Raw genomic sequence first — 15,987 nt, 5'->3', positions numbered from 1 at the left:
AACACAAATGGTCCAATATTTCCGTAATGCCTTAAAGATAAAACTCTTAAACACATAGATATGTGTTCAAGTCCATCAACTTTGCATGCATACAGACTGAAAAATATGTTCTTTACAAACAGCAAAAGCTGTCAGATTGGATTACATAACGGCAAATATCTCTCCATTTAATATTGCACTGGACTTTGACTAAGCCATTTTAACACAACTATACTTTGATCTAAATCGGTCCATTGCAACTATCTGCATGTTAAGTGTTGGTTGAACCACAAACATAATTTTAAGGTTTTTTTTTCAAAGGATAAATGTGTTAAGTGCCTCATTAATAGTTCTCCTGTCAGACTCTCACCTGAGCCATAGACCTCTGGCAGCTCCTCCAGAGTGACCATGCTGTTTCTGGGTTTATTTCAATACATTTTCTTGAAGTTTTTAGTTGTAAGGTGAAGACGTTCAAGCAGTATGAATCATTTTTATAGGCGTGGGCAAACAGAAAATTTATAAAAATTACATTTATTAAAAAATGCAATATTTACACAACACATGGACAAAATATGGGTTTGCAGCAGTTACTGGTCTGGAAACACTGAAGAGCGCTAGTAAATGTATTTTTCTGCAAAAGTTAAAATAGCTAAAACCCTTTATATAAGTGCTTTACAAAAACCAGTGGTATAAAGATAGATGTAACCTGCACATGGTTTTAGAAGAAATCATGTCTGTACCTGACTTAGTAAACCAGCCTGAGTTTTCACCATCCGGAGAAGGAGTTACATCCCTGAAGATCTTTATGCTGAAAGCTTAAAAGCCTTTGTAAACATCACTTGCTGACCTATCACAGTGTCATGAATGACCCAAAGTCCACAGAACTGCTGGTTACAACCTCAGTAGTGATAGACTCTGATCTGGTTGTTGTCGTCCAGGCCCAGCTGGACCAGTCCGTTAGAGGAAGCAGCTCGATAGCGAGTGAACAAAGGTCTGCAGGGCGGAGTTAAAGACAGCAGGTGAAGATGAAAACACTTTTTTTCTTACTTAATGGGAATCTGAAAATGTTAAAAGCTCTTTGATCTGTTTCTCTTTAATAATTTATTCCAGGTAAAAATATTCAACCACTACAAAGTGACATGTTTGTGTCTCAGTTTTCTGCAGGAAGGATACATGCTGGGGTCTTTCCTCCGCATGTTCAGCCACTTCTTGTTACTGTCAATCAGCCCCTGGAGCCTCTGACCATCCAGCTCCACTGATTTCTGCATCACCTGATGGCTGCGGCTGTGCTGACTAACACACATGGAAACACACACTTTAGCTCGCTGTCAGGCAGTAATAATCAACCGTTTGACCAAAAGCAAAAGGCCTCTGTACCTGACGGGAGTGTAAGATGGATAAGACGGGCCGGTTCTCACAGCGCTGGAGGCGAGCGGGTCAGCAGCTGCTCCTGCAGAACAGAAGAACTGCTCAGAACCAGCAGGAGGGACGAACCGCGCTCAGATGTCCAGCTATTAATTTGACCTTTGACCTACCAGGGAATATCTGGCTCCACCTGCTGTTCATTAAGTCTCCTGGGGCAATCAGCCCGCTGCTGATGGGGGTGCTGAACAGAGGGGGCGCTGCAGAGCCGCTCCACAGCCTCTCAGACAGAGGCGGCGCTAAAGAGCTGGGGGCCAGGCCGGGCCCCTGTGGGAAGACCGGCGCTGAGGCAGGAGCTGGCCCCCACGCCTCTGTCCCAAACCGCTGAGGCAGCGGCATGGAGAAGGAGGCGTAGAGTGGGCTGCTATCCCTCTGGGTCAACGAGCCCAGAGCGGTCAGAACGCTGTCCAGCTGGGCTGAGATGTGCTGCAGCGACTCGGCTAACTCCTGGACTTTGGCTGGCACGGTGGGATGATCTCCTGATGAAGGGATGAAGCAAAAGCTCTATTAGCATGGACAGAAATAAAACAATCAACTGATTGTTATTGTTTTTTTCTAGCTCAGACATATTTTTATTCCAGCTCCGCTGTTGGCTGTTGCAAAGGTTTGGGTTTCCTTAGACAGAAAACTTTGCACAAGTGACTGAATTTGAATCCGTTTTAATTCTAAATGATACATTTCTATACATAAATCAAATCCGTTTGTTTTTTAAACAGACTGGCGGTGACCTCTGCTCGGAACTGAACTCAAGAAAACAAACTACTAGAATTCACGATTCATATTAAAGCATAAAGAAAAGAGCAAATTAACGCTCCAACCCTGCAGATGAACAAACCAGAGATCCATCCTGGACACGTCGATGTTCAAATATCGCACCACCACAACAGGAAGTTACACGAGCACAGCCTGTTGCAGTAAGAGCCTCAATCAAGGCAGACAATGAGAGTAACGAAGGGAAAAAATATTAATTTTGGAAGTTGAGAACTGCAGTATTATATGACATCACTCATCCTTTTTATCACTGGTTTTATAGTGCGATCAATTGATTTATGGATTTTGAACTGGAGAACAAAGCTTCGCTCCTTCCTGAGGTGCATTGATGATTTTAATGATGGTCATACAGTCACAATTGTTGACTGTTTGATGTGTTTATAATGTTTTTTATGTTTTCATGATGCAAACTGTTCTGAAGTGCGTTGTCACTGTGAAGCGTTACCTGTCCCATCCTGCGGCTCCGCGGCGCTGCTGCTGATGTCTGACCCGGTCACATCAAACGTCACCTTCCTGTCAGGAAGCCGAGACGAATCCTCAAACATGGCCTGAGGGAACACGGCAACAAACACGGCTGCTGTTGACTATGTAATTGGACACACACTGATGCTACTCGATGACAAAATGTGCAAGATTTTCCAGATGAAAAAGAGAGATTTATGACCCAAATATTTCATTTTCAATCTTTCATCGAATCAGCTAAGAAGAATTATGTATTTAATAAGCAAAGGAGCAAATTTGTTTAGTGTTTTTTTTTCTGACTTCGTCAGCCATGGAGCTCTCCAGCTGCTGCAGCTGCTCCTCCTTCCTCCGCAGGAGGGAGTTTCCTCTCTGAACCGTCCGCTGAAGCTCCGCCACGTCTCTGGCCTCCTGACAGAACCAGAGACACCAGTCGGTATTCAGTGGCGCATTTCTCAAAAGTCAGCCCGTTGTTTGAGGTGTTTACAAGAGGAGTGGGAGGGTCGCACTCCAGCCTGCACCTGCTGGATGCTCCTCATCCTCTCCTCACTGGGTCCTCTGAAGCCGGGGCCCTGGCTGCTGCCCGTCTGTGCTGCCCGCAGAGCTGCCTGCCTCTCCATCAGTCGGCTGCTCTCCTGCTCCAGGAACTGCTTGGTCTTCTGGATGGAGGCGCCGTGTGAGGAGACGTACTGACGCAGCCTAGGAACAATTTGATCACGGTTGTTTTACGCCTTCAGCAAATCATCAGTTTGATGCTCTGGGCTTCGCTCCCCCTTACTCGTTGATGCTGCACTGGCTGTCGGCTGCGGGGGAGAGAGGCGAGTCCAACTCGTCCACATGGAGCGATGAGTCTATCCTGTCATCACATGGTGCTGTTGCGTTCTCTTCTTTCTTCTTGTTCTGCTCTGATTGGGGCAAAGTGCTTCCATCTTGAGTTTGTTCCAGCTCACTGAAAAATAAAACATTTTTAATGTTGAGATTTTGTTTTAAGGAGTTACTTTTGAGGTGTTGCTTTTTACTTTTTTTTTTTATTCTTTCGTATAAACCAGCAGTTGTAGTTTTGCACCAACACGTGTGTCAAAACTCGAGGCCCGCGGGCCAAATCCGGCCCACCCAAGATATTTATGTGTCAAGACTCTAGAGGGGCGCATAAGTAGAACTTCAAGATAACTGACATATGCTTAAATGTTATTTTACCAACCAAATCAAATCAGTTTTTATTTGTATAGTATCAAATGACGTCAGTGTGAAAACGTGTGTATCAATACATTCAGCCATAAATGGCTCTTTGAGGACATTCATCATTTTCATGTGCCCTGAAATGGAAACGGGTTTGACACCATGATCTGTACCGTACCTGACTCTGCGGGTGAGGCGGTCACATCTCTCCTGCAGCAGCGCCACCTTGCGCTCCAGCCGCTCCCTGTCCTCCCGGGCCGTCCTGTTCTCCACCCTGGCTTTGTCTCGCTCTTCTCTCATCCTGTCCCTCTGGTCCTGGGCCTCGTCCCTCTCCTCCCTGGCTCTGTGTGAGAGCTCTCGGGCTTGTGCCACTTCCTCCCTCAGCCTCTGCAGCTCCTCACTCAGCTGGTCTCTTTCCCGGACCAGCCGAGGGAAAGCCTGGAAAGACACGTGCGAACGCAAAGTTGGTAGACGGCACAAAAAGCGAAAGAAATTGGTAAGAAAAATCCGCACCTCTAACTGCCTGTCTAAGTCTTCCTCGTCTTCACCGAGTTTCTTCCTCTTCCGATTAAGATCTGCAGCCTGACAGGAGGAGGACATGATCAGCTCGGCTAGGATTTAGGATTTGTGTTAAGAGACCACACAGTGCTTTGCAAAAGTATTCAGACCCTGGAACTTTTAAACATGTTGTTTCATCACAACCACCAAGTTTGTTAGACTTGTTTTTACTACAAGTCAAACAAACTTCAGAGGATGACTGCTTTTTTTTATCCACACAAGTAACCAATTGTGTTGTCTTACAGACCATGTGTTAAAATGGTCTAGTCAAAGTCCAGATCTGAATCCAACTGGGAATCTGCAGTCTTTTGAAAGCTGTCTTATATTCTGTCCATATTACAATTATCCACTGTTTTTGTTAGTTTACTCCAAAAATACAAAATCTTACAAAAGTATTTTTTGTTTAGTTTCTAATGCAAATATCTTAGTACACTAAAACGAGACAAAACAAGTAATGTTTCAGCATGAATGGGAGTTTAAGTAAACAATTTATGAATATTGATTTTAAAAAGTACTAGCTCCACTGGCAGATTTTTGCCTTTGTAACAGATGTTCCCAAAAATTCAATATTCAATATTGACTGAACACAGTCAAGCTCCTATTTTCTTTCTGAAAAGTTAATTTAAATAAGTAAGATTTTGTGTTTTTTGCAGTGTTTATCACATAAATTCACAGAAAACACAAAGACATTGGGGGCTGTAAAGTAACACAACATGTTCTGGGAGAGATCAACAGGCCTGAATGTGTCTGCAGAGCTCTGTGTTTTAATAGAGGAAAACCTTAGTCTGCAGCAGGACTTCCAGGCTCTGCAGCTCTTTCTCTCTCAGCTCCAATTTGTCAGCTAGATCCCTCAGCTCTGATTCCTGCAGGAGAAAATAAGATGATTGCATCGTTTGGACATGGTTTAAATCCCGGCAGGACCTGCGCCTGCATCCCGACTAACCTTGCGGGAATGAGCCAGCTGCGTCTTCTGTATCTGTCCATCGAGCTGCAGGCGGAGTCTGTCCAGCTGGAGGTCGTGTGACGCCTGGAGGCGCGCCCTGTCCTCCTGTAGCGTATGCAACAAGCGCTCCCTCTGGGCGGTCTCCTACAACACAAGCATGTAGACGTACCATCAAGAATCGTCTGAAAGCAAACATGAGGATTTTATTTTTCTACAGGATATTTGTAAACATCCCTTAGTTATATGTGGGAATTTGCCTCCGTTTTAAATCAGAAGTTGTTCCGAAGTCTGACCTCATCCAGATATTTCTCTCTGACGGTGTTCATCTCTCTCCGGTGGTCGTCCTTCAGCTGCTCCAGCTTCCTCTCATGTTCGCGCTGGACCTCGTCCCGCACTTCCTGCAGCACATCGCTCAGCTGGGCCGGGTGCACAAACGATCACAAGCAGCACAAAGTTTACTTAGATGATGCTGATGACATTGGGTATGTGTGTGTGTGTGTACGTTTGGGTGTGTGTGTTCCCTAACCTCTCTGTGGTACTCTGCCAGCTGCTGTTCTGGTCGGGGACTCACTATCAGCTCCCTCCTCCTCTCAGAACTGTTGACCTTTATACAGACGAAAAGTTTTAAACACAAACTGATCTTTCTTTATTTTGCCAGAAAAATCCATCAAAACAGACCAAATAAAAACTCTGCAGGGGATTTCAAAAAAAAAAAAAATCTTTTGACATTTGATCATTAAATCTGGTGAGTAAATCTGTTAGTAGTGCGGTATTGCTAGTTTCAGATGCAGCTTATCTAAACTCGGTCACCTCCTCCTTCAGCGTTTTCAGTTTCTCCTCCCTCTCCCTCTCCAGCCTCTTCCTCATGGCCTCCAGCTCCTCCTCTGACTCCGCCTTGAGTCGCTCCATGTCCTGCTTCTTCTGCGCCTCCAGCCTGTCGCGTGTCGCCGCTCGCTCCTCCTCCAGGGCGACGTGCGACTCCTTTAACATCGCCTCACTCTCTTCCCTGAAAATATGAAATCAGTCTCAATGTTGACGGTGGAGTTAAAGATGCTCAAAAACATTTTATGTTTTCTGGAGAAACATTTTTTTTAAACAAGTAACAATTATACCTTTATCATTTCCACTAAAACATATTAACATAAAATTGTACATATGTATATTTTTACTATTATTTTTTATTACTGTTCGTCTTATTTTTTTTATATTATTATCACTTTTGGAACCACTTGTGTGAACCTATGCTGCTTCTACACCTGAATTTTTATAGACAATAGCTTTTATTGTCTATAAATAGCCTTTATAGACAATAAAGGTTATTTCTATTCTATTCTAAGCTTTTTTCTTGTAATATGGCATTAAGTAAGGAAGTCCTCAGTGCTCCGTATTTTCTTCATGTATGTCTGACCTGACTTTCTGTTGCTGCCGCTCCCCCTCCTCTCTGGCAGACTGTCGTAGCTCCTCCAGAGTTTTATCAGCCTCCTCCTTCAGCCTGGCCTCCTCCTTTCTCCTCTCAGACAGAAGATTCTGCTGCAGCTCCCTGGAAATACAGGCAAAAATAAAAGCAGAGCAACACAGGTTTTATAGCTCAAGTAAGTTTGTGATTAAACTGTTAGGGAAATTCAACCAACACCTACCTCAGTTTATTCTTGCTTTCCTCTCTCAGTTTCTCTTCCTCCTCCTTTTCTTCCCTCCTCAGCTCCTCCTGAAGGAGACGCATCCTCGCCTCCTTTTCCTTCAACAAACGCTCCCTCTCCTTCTCCAGCTCTTGTTCAAACTCTTTTCTCAGCCTCTCCTGTTCCCTCTCCATCTCCTCCCTCTTCAGCCTCACACTCCTCTCCTCTCTCATCTTCTCCTCCTCCTCCTCCTCTCTTTCTCTCTCCGTCCGTGTTTTCCAGTTTGGCTCTTCTTCCAGAGAACTTTCCTGTCTTTTTGAGGACGGTTCCGTATTTTCGACCGGGGCATCTACCGTCCTGCCAGGCCGACCTCTAGAGGTTTCGGGTCTCTGCAGCCCCAGAGTCACAGCGAGGTTTTGTGTTTTGGGATGTTTGGGGGATCTTAGTTCAAGGTCGGAGGAGCTGGATAGCGAATGGCTGGACTGGTGGAGGACAAGCCGATCAACTTTATGAGCCATTGGCTCGACTTTGACTTCAGGCAGCGCCGGACTAAAGAGACATCAGGAGAGGACAGAGTTACGGTCATTCTACAGTTTATCTTTCAAGTATGATGCAACAAAAGCTGTGCTCACTTTACAAACATGGCAGCTTCTTTTGTTTGTATTGGGGTGGGTGATATGGACTTAGAATCTCATCATAACAATAAAAATAATGATTGAAAAAATATATATTAAAAACTTACTTTTTTAGCACCTCAAACAAATACTGCTGAAAAGCATTCCCATTTGAAACAGGTTTCTAAAGGGACGCCACTTAGTTAAAGAAGTTGCATTTAATCATGTTTTAGGTTCAAATTCACTGATATTTGTGGAACAGGGGAGAAAATAGTGAAAATTAAGTTTTTTTGATAATATGTTCAGTTTTTTTTAAACATTGTTGCCTGAAATTTATCAACAACCATGAATTTATATTCTTACGATACATTTTTTATGCTAAATAACAAACAATACTATAAATGCTCACTCCTAGTTTGTATCTTAATACTTAAAAAACGTGTGTCATAATAAGAATGCACTCACCAGCCAGAACATTATGACCATCAACAGCCAAAAGTGAAAATGATCTCAGTGCAATAATTTGACGCAAGAATACTGTGGTATTTTTTAATCAATATGATCATAGCAACCAGTACCAAGACCTTAAAGTCAGTCTGACAACACTGTTCTAGTAAGCAACGACGACTGATTCTCCACAACTACAACTATTGTGGGACTTTTCCAGGCTGTGGGGTTCAGGAAGCCTGAATGAGTTGACCAAGGAAGACTGGTAACACGGACGAAAAATGTTCACTCTGGTTCCCTGATCGTGCGATAGTTCAGACGACAGACGCTTTAAAAACAACCCAACATGTCTCAGAATTAGTGCCACACATGGAAGTGGCACAAATTGGACTTTGTTTTTGGTAAAAAGATTGCAATTAGAACGCTGAGCCAGCAGTGAAAGGTGGTTTTGGGTGGAATCTGCCTGCTGTCTGAACGTAGCCTGTGAGGCTAATGTTAAATGTTTTGCTTGGAAATCAGGCATTGATGTTAATAATGCTTTATTTTTGCTGACTGAGTACACCCCAATTGGAAACGTTTTCACTGCAAGATAAATCCTGGGATCAACTTCTCCTTCTCACTTTATTCCAACTAACAATCTGTGGTTGACCTGGATGTAAAACAAAAAACAAAAAAAACTACTCTTTTTATACAGCCTACACCTCGTAACCAACAGAACCAATGATCTTAAGGAAACGGATACCAACAGCATGATGTCAGGGATCACAGCAAACCCAAGGTCATGGTCTAATTGTTAAGAAGTATTTTAGCAGAGGAGGGGCAACCTTCTCTGTATAAGGAGGGTGATGATCATTTGTACCATGAATGCTGGGAGCATGAGATCAAAAAAGCTTTGAAGCGACTTCTCACTAAGATCAGCATTAATATTCAAAGCATCATTCACAAATAACCTCTTGCTGGCCTCAGTCTTTGTCTTTCCTCTGCTCTCTTTCCCCTCTACATCTCCCGTTTCCTCCCTCTCATCTTTCTCCAGCAGACTGATTGTGCCAGACAAATCTTTGATGTCTTGAACCTTCTGTGACAGCTAAAAGACAGAAAAAATAAAATAAAAATCCAGAACATATCCGAGACTTTCAGAAATCAAACAGCAGGGTTTATGTGTGATGTGTTTTACAGAAGGCAATCCGATTACCTTCAGGTCCAAGGAAGAAAAAACCTCTGCCACGTTCTTATTGGCCTCCGACTCCTGCAACAACACAAACGCGCTCAGTGGAAGAGCAGCGGCTCTGAGCATGCATGAACAGAAGCACGCAGACAAACACCGAACCAAGACTAATGCAGGACAAACATGCAAGCAAGGCTGCAAACTGCACTCTGAAGATTTCTAACATCAAAGCCAAAGCTTTAAAATGGGAGGTGGTGGCAAGAAATGGAGGTCCAATTTCTGACTGAACGCCTCACAAAAGCAGCTGGCTACTCTGTACCACCAATGTGGTGCAGGGACCAAAACTTTCTAATCCAATTCTCAAGGACACAAGCAGATTATCCTTTGATGAGGTTAATCTCCTTGCATGCACAATGACACCCAGACAGAGAATCACAGCAACACAACTCAGCCCCTAAGGTGCTGGAGTTGGACTTGGGGAGCTACATGCTTGCAGAGCCGGGAGCCTGGAGGAGGACAGAGGCGACACCGAACCCTACCTCTGCAGGAAGGGAGGAGGGAGTCTTCTGTCCTTGTCCGGCCGGCTGGGCTGGAGACGGACGTGCTCTAAACACCTCAACCACTTCCTCCTCACTTTCAGACTCTCCTGCAGGAGCTCGGCCCTCTGACTCGTCTTCTATGTCCACTCCTTCCTTCGAGGTCCCCTCTCCTTCGCTCTGTACAAACATTTCTAACTCCTCCTCTGGGGTCTCTGTCAGTTTTCTGTGGCTTATGGAGCAACCGCCCAGAGCTCCGCCACTCTCACCCTCATCCTCCTCATCATCTTCATCCCCTTCCTGCCCTCTTGTGTGATTCTTCTCTTCTTCTTCCTTCTCACACTCATTCTGGGATTCATCATCATCATCATCATCATCGTCATCATCAATGTTTCTCTCAATCTCACCTCTATTTCCATCTGATTTCCTTAGCTTCTCGCTTCCATTTCCATCCAAAGCACTGAAGCATTCTTCAACAATTTCATCCTCAATTTCAGGCTCTTCTGCTTCTTCCTCTCCTCTATTTTCCTCCTCTACATTCTTCTCACTCTTATTGCTTTCAGTTTTCTCCTGTCTGTTCTTGCCTTCGCCATTCTGGGTCTCAACATCTCCTTCTAACACCTCATTACTCTTCTTTTCATCCCGTCCACTGCTGCGACCCGTGCTCTCTGAAACTTGCTTTGCTTCATCTTTGCCCACACAGGCTCCCTCCTCCAGCTCCTCATGTTCTCTCTCTGTACTTCCAATCTGAAGCTCTTCTACTTCTTCCCGTTCCTTTTCTTGGCTTAGATTATCTTGCTTCTCTCTCTTTGTTCCATCGTTATTCTCATTCCCTGTCTTATCTTCCTCTGCCTTCTTTACTATTCCTTCTTTTACATCATCTCCATCCACTTTCTGGACATCTTCCCCTTCCTCCACCTCCTCTTCTGACCCCTCAGCTAAGAAGTGTTCAGCACCCTCCTCACTGGCTCGGCTCCTGCTGCCCGCCTTGGCAGAGAGCTGGATGTGGCGGCCATTTAAAGAGTCCTTGTTGGAGGGGCAGAAGAAGACCAGTCCATCCATCCCAAAACAAAAAGGAAGGCGTGCAGAGACACAAAGGGGCAGACAGGGGGGAGGGAGAGGGAATCAGGCAAACAAAAAGATTGTGAACCCCACAGAAGGACAATAAAGGTTGTGATGTTTCTTAAACAACAGCATGCAAAACAGATGGACACAATTTCAACATAAAGAAATTCCCATGGACAATGATGCAACTAAAGAAAGCATGGTAAAAAAAAATAAAGTAGACCCTCCTTCAAATCTAAAACTTATAATCCAAAAAGCCAAAAGAGAGAGAAAAGAAAAAAAGCCAAACAAATCAAACTGAGCTTTTTCCATATTCATATCTTTGGTTAGATTAAGACTCAGTCAGAAGAAAGGTTTTGTGCAAATTAAATGATAACTTAAAATTTAAATCTTCCGGAGAAATTAATATTTTTGGGTTTAACTGTGGTTGTACAGATTTTTCACATAAACAAGAAAGGTCAGAGTAAGTCATTTATGAGAATGAACTTTTTATTTCAGGACTGAATTGAGGCAGCGGGGGAATTCTTCAGACAACGGTTTGGATAAAATGTAGGGACAGTAATCCTAATCTCACTTTATTAAAGCTGTTTTATGTAACTTTTATAAAGAATATATGTTTTTACGTATTTATTTAAACTGCCACTCACATATTATAATAGACTAATGTGCCTCATATTATTCAGTCAGGACACAGTGGCAGTCAGAATAATGTGAAAACAATCAAGCTCCTCTGCCTTCTGTCAGTGGTCCTACTGCCATTTGCAGAAATACACGCTCAGTCAGAAACAACCAATCAGAAGTTGGGTTTTATCTCAGTTAATCACTCTCGTGTAAGTGCTGCTCACAACCTCTCCCTAATTCATTATGTTGGTTGCAGAGATGTCCTGATCACAACCTTTTCAAATGTTTATTCTGAGTTTTTGAGAAAACAGTAGACAAAACTCATGACCCCTGTTGGTGGTGTACTATGACTGCCAGCTCTACTTCAGTGAGGCACAAAGAGGTTAATGTGCATTGGCCAGCTTTTACACGTTACAATCTCGCTTCCAAACCTGTATTATAGCCAATCAAATCAAATCAATCCAAGTTGCATCAGGTTTTCTTATATTGTGCACCTCTAATGTAGAAGGCATTGATGGAAATAGGGCTCATTATAGGCAAACATATATTCATAAATGACTGATACATGGTGATAAAACAAACAAGCCAGGGTTGCTTCGGCTCAGACAGCAAAGCAGTAACAATGGCAGTAGGAGGACAGGAGGACAAAGAGGAAGGCGCAGTAAAAGCCGCGCCGGTAGGACAGATCCCAGCAGCACAGCAGCTGCAGGAACACGAGTGGGTCCGGGAAAGGTTGAGAGATTTTAACGTTATAGAGACGAAGGACAAGGAGTGACACATGATTCAAACAAATGGCGGGAAAAAAAAACATGATAAATGATCAAAAACAAGTTTTCTGAGCACAGCATTCAAGTGCTGTCAGAATATTTTTGGATTTTCAAACAAGAAAAAATTCTCAATGCTAACATTTTTTTATAATTACTATAATCCATAAATAGTAACTAAACATAGTTTAGCTAACAGCTTGAATGAACAAAACACTTCACAGCAAACCGGAGGGAGCAGAAAGCTTGATGATGTGTTTACCTGATGGGACGGTGGTTCGGGGCTGTGGTCTCCAGACAAACCCAAATCCTGCAGCTCCGGCTCCGTCCTCTCCTCAGCTGGAGTCGCACCACTGGCCTCGCTCTCCTGATCAAGACGAGCGCACAGAAACCAAGCGCTTGAGGACTTCGGGAAAGAGTTTTAAAAAGCTTTACATCATTTGCTGAAGAGTTACTCAAGCTTAAGCTGTCTACCTCATACTGCAGCCCTCCTCCAAGAGCATCCAGGTCTAAATGGAGGTTCTTCAGCAGTCTGTCTGATCCACGGGGACTCAGCTGGAAATAAGACCTGGTCTGGTTTGTATAGAGAAAAAAAATAACCAATTTCTGAAAGCATCGGAAAATTAAACCAACCTCATTATCAGAGATTTTCTCATCATCATCATCACCATCATCATCATCATCATGTAAACCGTGCAAACTCAGTGAAACCCTCTCCTCCTTCCTGGAGCCTAAAACACTCGCTGTCCCACTGCTTCGAGGACCCTGAAGAAAAAAAACAGAAACAAAAACTATATTAAAGAAAACATAATGGCAATACATAAATACAGAGATGTATTCTGGTTTAAGGTTTTACTGGAAAGGACGTCTTGAGAGGTTCCAGCCCCCCTGAGCTGCCGAGGGACCCCCTGGCAGATGTGACAGACCCAGAAAGAGGGCCTTGCCCCAAGATGTCTAAACCTCTAAGAGGAGCCAGCGCACGCAGCGGGGATGGTAACGGCCCCAAAGATGAACTCGGTGCCTACAGAAAAAGATGGAGAGTCAGTGAAGAAACGGCGGGCTTCCCACTGTTTTAAGTGAAACCTTTTCCCCCAAAGATTTATCAAATCAGATGAGAGGATTCATGTTTTAAAGTTTTATTTAGTTGAAAAGGAATGGTGAGTCTCTTGTTATCGAGACCCTAAAACAATGTCTAAACATAAATGTTTTAATTGTTAAAAATGGACATCATAAAATCCAGTGGAGTCACTAACTGCTGGAGTCTTCAGTGGCTCTTTCTTCCTCTTCTCTTTTTTTTCCTTCTTCTCCTTCTTCTTCTTCTTGTCCTTCTTAGCTCCTCCCCCCCCAGCGGCACCTGTGAGAGGGGTGCGCTTGCGCTCCTGCACCACCAGGCGCCGGTAGTGCTCATCACAGGGGTGGTCCCAGGTGGACTGACCCGTAGAGAAGTTGAAGTAGTAGATGTCCCCCGTCACGTCCTGGCTGCCACGAAAGAGGAGAGGAAAAATCAATTTGAGCTGAAAATGCTGAAAGCACATGATCTATCTCCTGATTTATCAGTAACAAATCAAACTAGGGATGTGTTGTATTAAACCAGAATAATGTAATAGAAAACTATGAGGTAAAGTCTAGTGAGCATTTAAATTTTGCCCTCTTTACTTAGATGCCCTGAGATAACTAGTGAACAAACCCAACTTGTTTCCTTAAGGAACACACAACAGGATGGCGTTGATTAATGTGGAGAGGTTTCAAGTAGAGTTGTGCTCGGCTATGAAAGACCCAATGTAAAGTAGATTTTATTTTATTTTGTCTTGTTTTTTATACGTCGTGTTGCTGTGTATCATCTCTTTTTGGACCACGAGTCTGTGGAATAAAGCAATCACAATCAATCTCTAACACACTGAAGGCTGTCTTATTCTTCGCTGATTAACAACATTTATTTAATTCCGAATAAACCAAACAAACACCCTGCTGTACTAACTTCCTGTTGAACTCGGAGAACCCTACTGGGGAAGATCTTTCTTCTTTACTCACCATGGTTTCCACTCAGGAGGCAGAGGGGCGACTATGCCCTCTCTGGCCAGCCACAGAAGTTCCGGCTCATTGTCAGGATCAATGCCAATCTCTCTTGCGTACTCATGGATCTCTGACCACAGGGAGTGAGAAGAACATGGGAAAAAATGAACAGAAGATAATACAGTTTTTAAACATTTCTGTGGTACAAGACTATATACGTCGTTATATGTGTCTTTATTATCACTGATCAAGATAAACTATCATAGTCAAAAGATAAACAGTGAGTCTTGATGAACGGGAATGTGCATCCACACATTGCGAACATCAGATCAATCATGGGAATGACGAATCAAACAGAAGTAAACTTCAGAAACCTATACTTATCAAACAAGTCACTTTAACAGTGAATTTGTTTTTGTAAATGTGTTTTCAGAGATAATCCGAGAGAACAAATTTGGTCATCCTTGATATCTAGCATATCTAGAGAACATTTTCTCCAATTAGATGTTGAACATTCATCAGGAAGAAAGAAAGGAAGAAAGATGAATGATAGAAGGACAAAAGAAGAAACAAACATAGGAAGAAAGGAAAAAAAGAATTATGGATTATGGGGAAAATGGATACACAGATGGAAATCAGTTTTAGACAGTTGGAGAGGAAATATAACTTATAATATAAATAAAATAATAATAAATCAAAGATTTATCAACACTTTATTTCCTTTTCCAGTACATTCCTTTTCCTAACTCTCCCTGGCTCAACTATTAGGATTGTGAATTAAAAATTATTCTAGTGATCTTATATCTGTCCATGTAATTTGACAACTTTCCAGACTAACCAGACAGCGATCCAGAGAAACACCATTAGACATACAATGAAATAATACAGTGATTTGATGAAATGAGTCCTGAAGGAGTAAGGTCATTGAAGCAGTGGATTTGAATTATATGTTTAATTTAATTTTGATTGTGTCTCAAGGAATATTATTATGTCTTTTTTGTAAAGTTTGTAAATAATTTTTACAGTAACGTTTGGTGTGGACCTCAGGAAGATAGTCTCTACTACGGTGGAAACTAATGGGGATCATTAAACAAACAAATAAACATTACAACTGCTACAGATTTTATAGTCTTGGGTTTTCCAACACTCTACAAAGCAGTCAAATTTAATCAGGTTATAGTGTGTACCTTGTTCAGATGGGATGTAGCTCTCATCGTAGTCCTCCTCAAGGATCAGCTGGTCTCCTATGAGAGCAGCCGCTGTCATGGTTACTGCAGAGAGAAGAGGAAAACTGGTTCACAAAGCAAAGATCTGATGCTAATGTAGAATAACATGGTGAAGATGGAACCGCGCTCACTAAAATATCCTTAAGGCAGTTTCCCCCACCCGGCTGCGCGAATAATAGGATTACAGAATGAGATAACTTCACAGGTCGGCAAAGAGAAAAACCAGCACCATATAAATCGGCGAACTGAGTCCAAACCGCCAGCTTTAGCAACTACAGAATAGCACCTTCAAAAGAAAACATTTTATGAGATATTGTATTATTGCGTAGGATGGGGAGTGTTAGAAGAGCTTCGATGTTAGCTTAACGTTAGCTCAGCAGGCTTAGTAGTTGAAGAAAAACTCATTAGTAGCGGTCAGATCACCTTCCTTACCTAAACTGCTTCTTCATCAGGACTTTCAACAGTTCCGAGAAGTTTCCAGCTCTTCGTGAAAGCCGTGGTATTATCAGAAAGCAATAATGGACGAACAGTTACGATAGAAACATCATCTCCATGGACGCTTTTCTTGTTTTCTGTGGCTCTGACTGGCTGAGCCACTTGACGCCTTCA

The 15,987-nt window shown here is 42.9% G+C and overlaps 1 protein-coding gene across 3 annotated transcripts; it reads right to left on the bottom strand.

Annotated features, from left to right (window-relative positions):
- Positions 1 to 494: 494 nt before the first annotated feature.
- On the bottom strand, positions 495 to 15,987 carry LOC122832281 (centrosomal protein of 164 kDa-like). 3 transcript variants are annotated; one of them, XM_044118862.1, is made up of 28 exons: positions 15,811 to 15,987; positions 15,340 to 15,423; positions 14,171 to 14,282; positions 13,393 to 13,618; positions 12,996 to 13,160; positions 12,773 to 12,904; positions 12,614 to 12,694; positions 12,402 to 12,506; positions 9,693 to 10,715; positions 9,181 to 9,234; positions 8,939 to 9,072; positions 6,949 to 7,476; positions 6,720 to 6,851; positions 6,122 to 6,317; positions 5,838 to 5,915; positions 5,605 to 5,727; positions 5,312 to 5,455; positions 5,148 to 5,231; positions 4,324 to 4,392; positions 3,989 to 4,248; positions 3,410 to 3,580; positions 3,153 to 3,330; positions 2,935 to 3,042; positions 2,618 to 2,720; positions 1,515 to 1,880; positions 1,357 to 1,429; positions 1,153 to 1,272; positions 495 to 972 (listed from the first exon to the last, which is right to left on the bottom strand). In XM_044118862.1, the coding sequence occupies exons 2-28, from the start codon at positions 15,416 to 15,418 to the stop codon at positions 879 to 881; spliced, it is 4,938 nt and encodes a 1,645-aa protein (XP_043974797.1). In that variant the 5' UTR covers positions 15,419 to 15,423; positions 15,811 to 15,987; the 3' UTR covers positions 495 to 878. The 3 variants fall into 3 exon arrangements, with proteins under 3 accessions (XP_043974797.1, XP_043974798.1, XP_043974799.1); XM_044118863.1 differs by lacking the exon at positions 15,811 to 15,987 and adding an exon at positions 15,510 to 15,669; XM_044118864.1 differs by lacking the exons at positions 13,393 to 13,618; positions 14,171 to 14,282; positions 15,340 to 15,423; positions 15,811 to 15,987 and having other exon boundaries at positions 12,614 to 12,707; positions 12,996 to 13,137.

Source organism: Gambusia affinis, linkage group LG06, assembly GCF_019740435.1.
Source record: "Gambusia affinis linkage group LG06, SWU_Gaff_1.0, whole genome shotgun sequence".
In the NCBI taxonomy this organism is placed as follows: domain Eukaryota; kingdom Metazoa; phylum Chordata; class Actinopteri; order Cyprinodontiformes; family Poeciliidae; genus Gambusia; species Gambusia affinis.
Note: the sequence above shows the minus strand (reverse complement) of the source record. Positions and strands in the feature narration are given on the sequence as shown.

Excerpts from the sequence above, each read along its gene's own strand:
- LOC122832281 (XM_044118862.1), bottom strand. The coding sequence starts at position 15,418 with ATGACAGCGGCTGCTCTCATAGGAGACCAGCTGATCCTTGAGGAGGAC. Across the intron at positions 5,456-5,604 it reads GAGAGAAATATCTGGATGAG|GAGACCGCCCAGAGGGAGCG; the intron begins GTCAGACTTCGG and ends CTTGTGTTGTAG. Across the intron at positions 3,043-3,152 it reads GGATGAGGAGCATCCAGCAG|GAGGCCAGAGACGTGGCGGA; the intron begins GTGCAGGCTGGA and ends TGGTTCTGTCAG.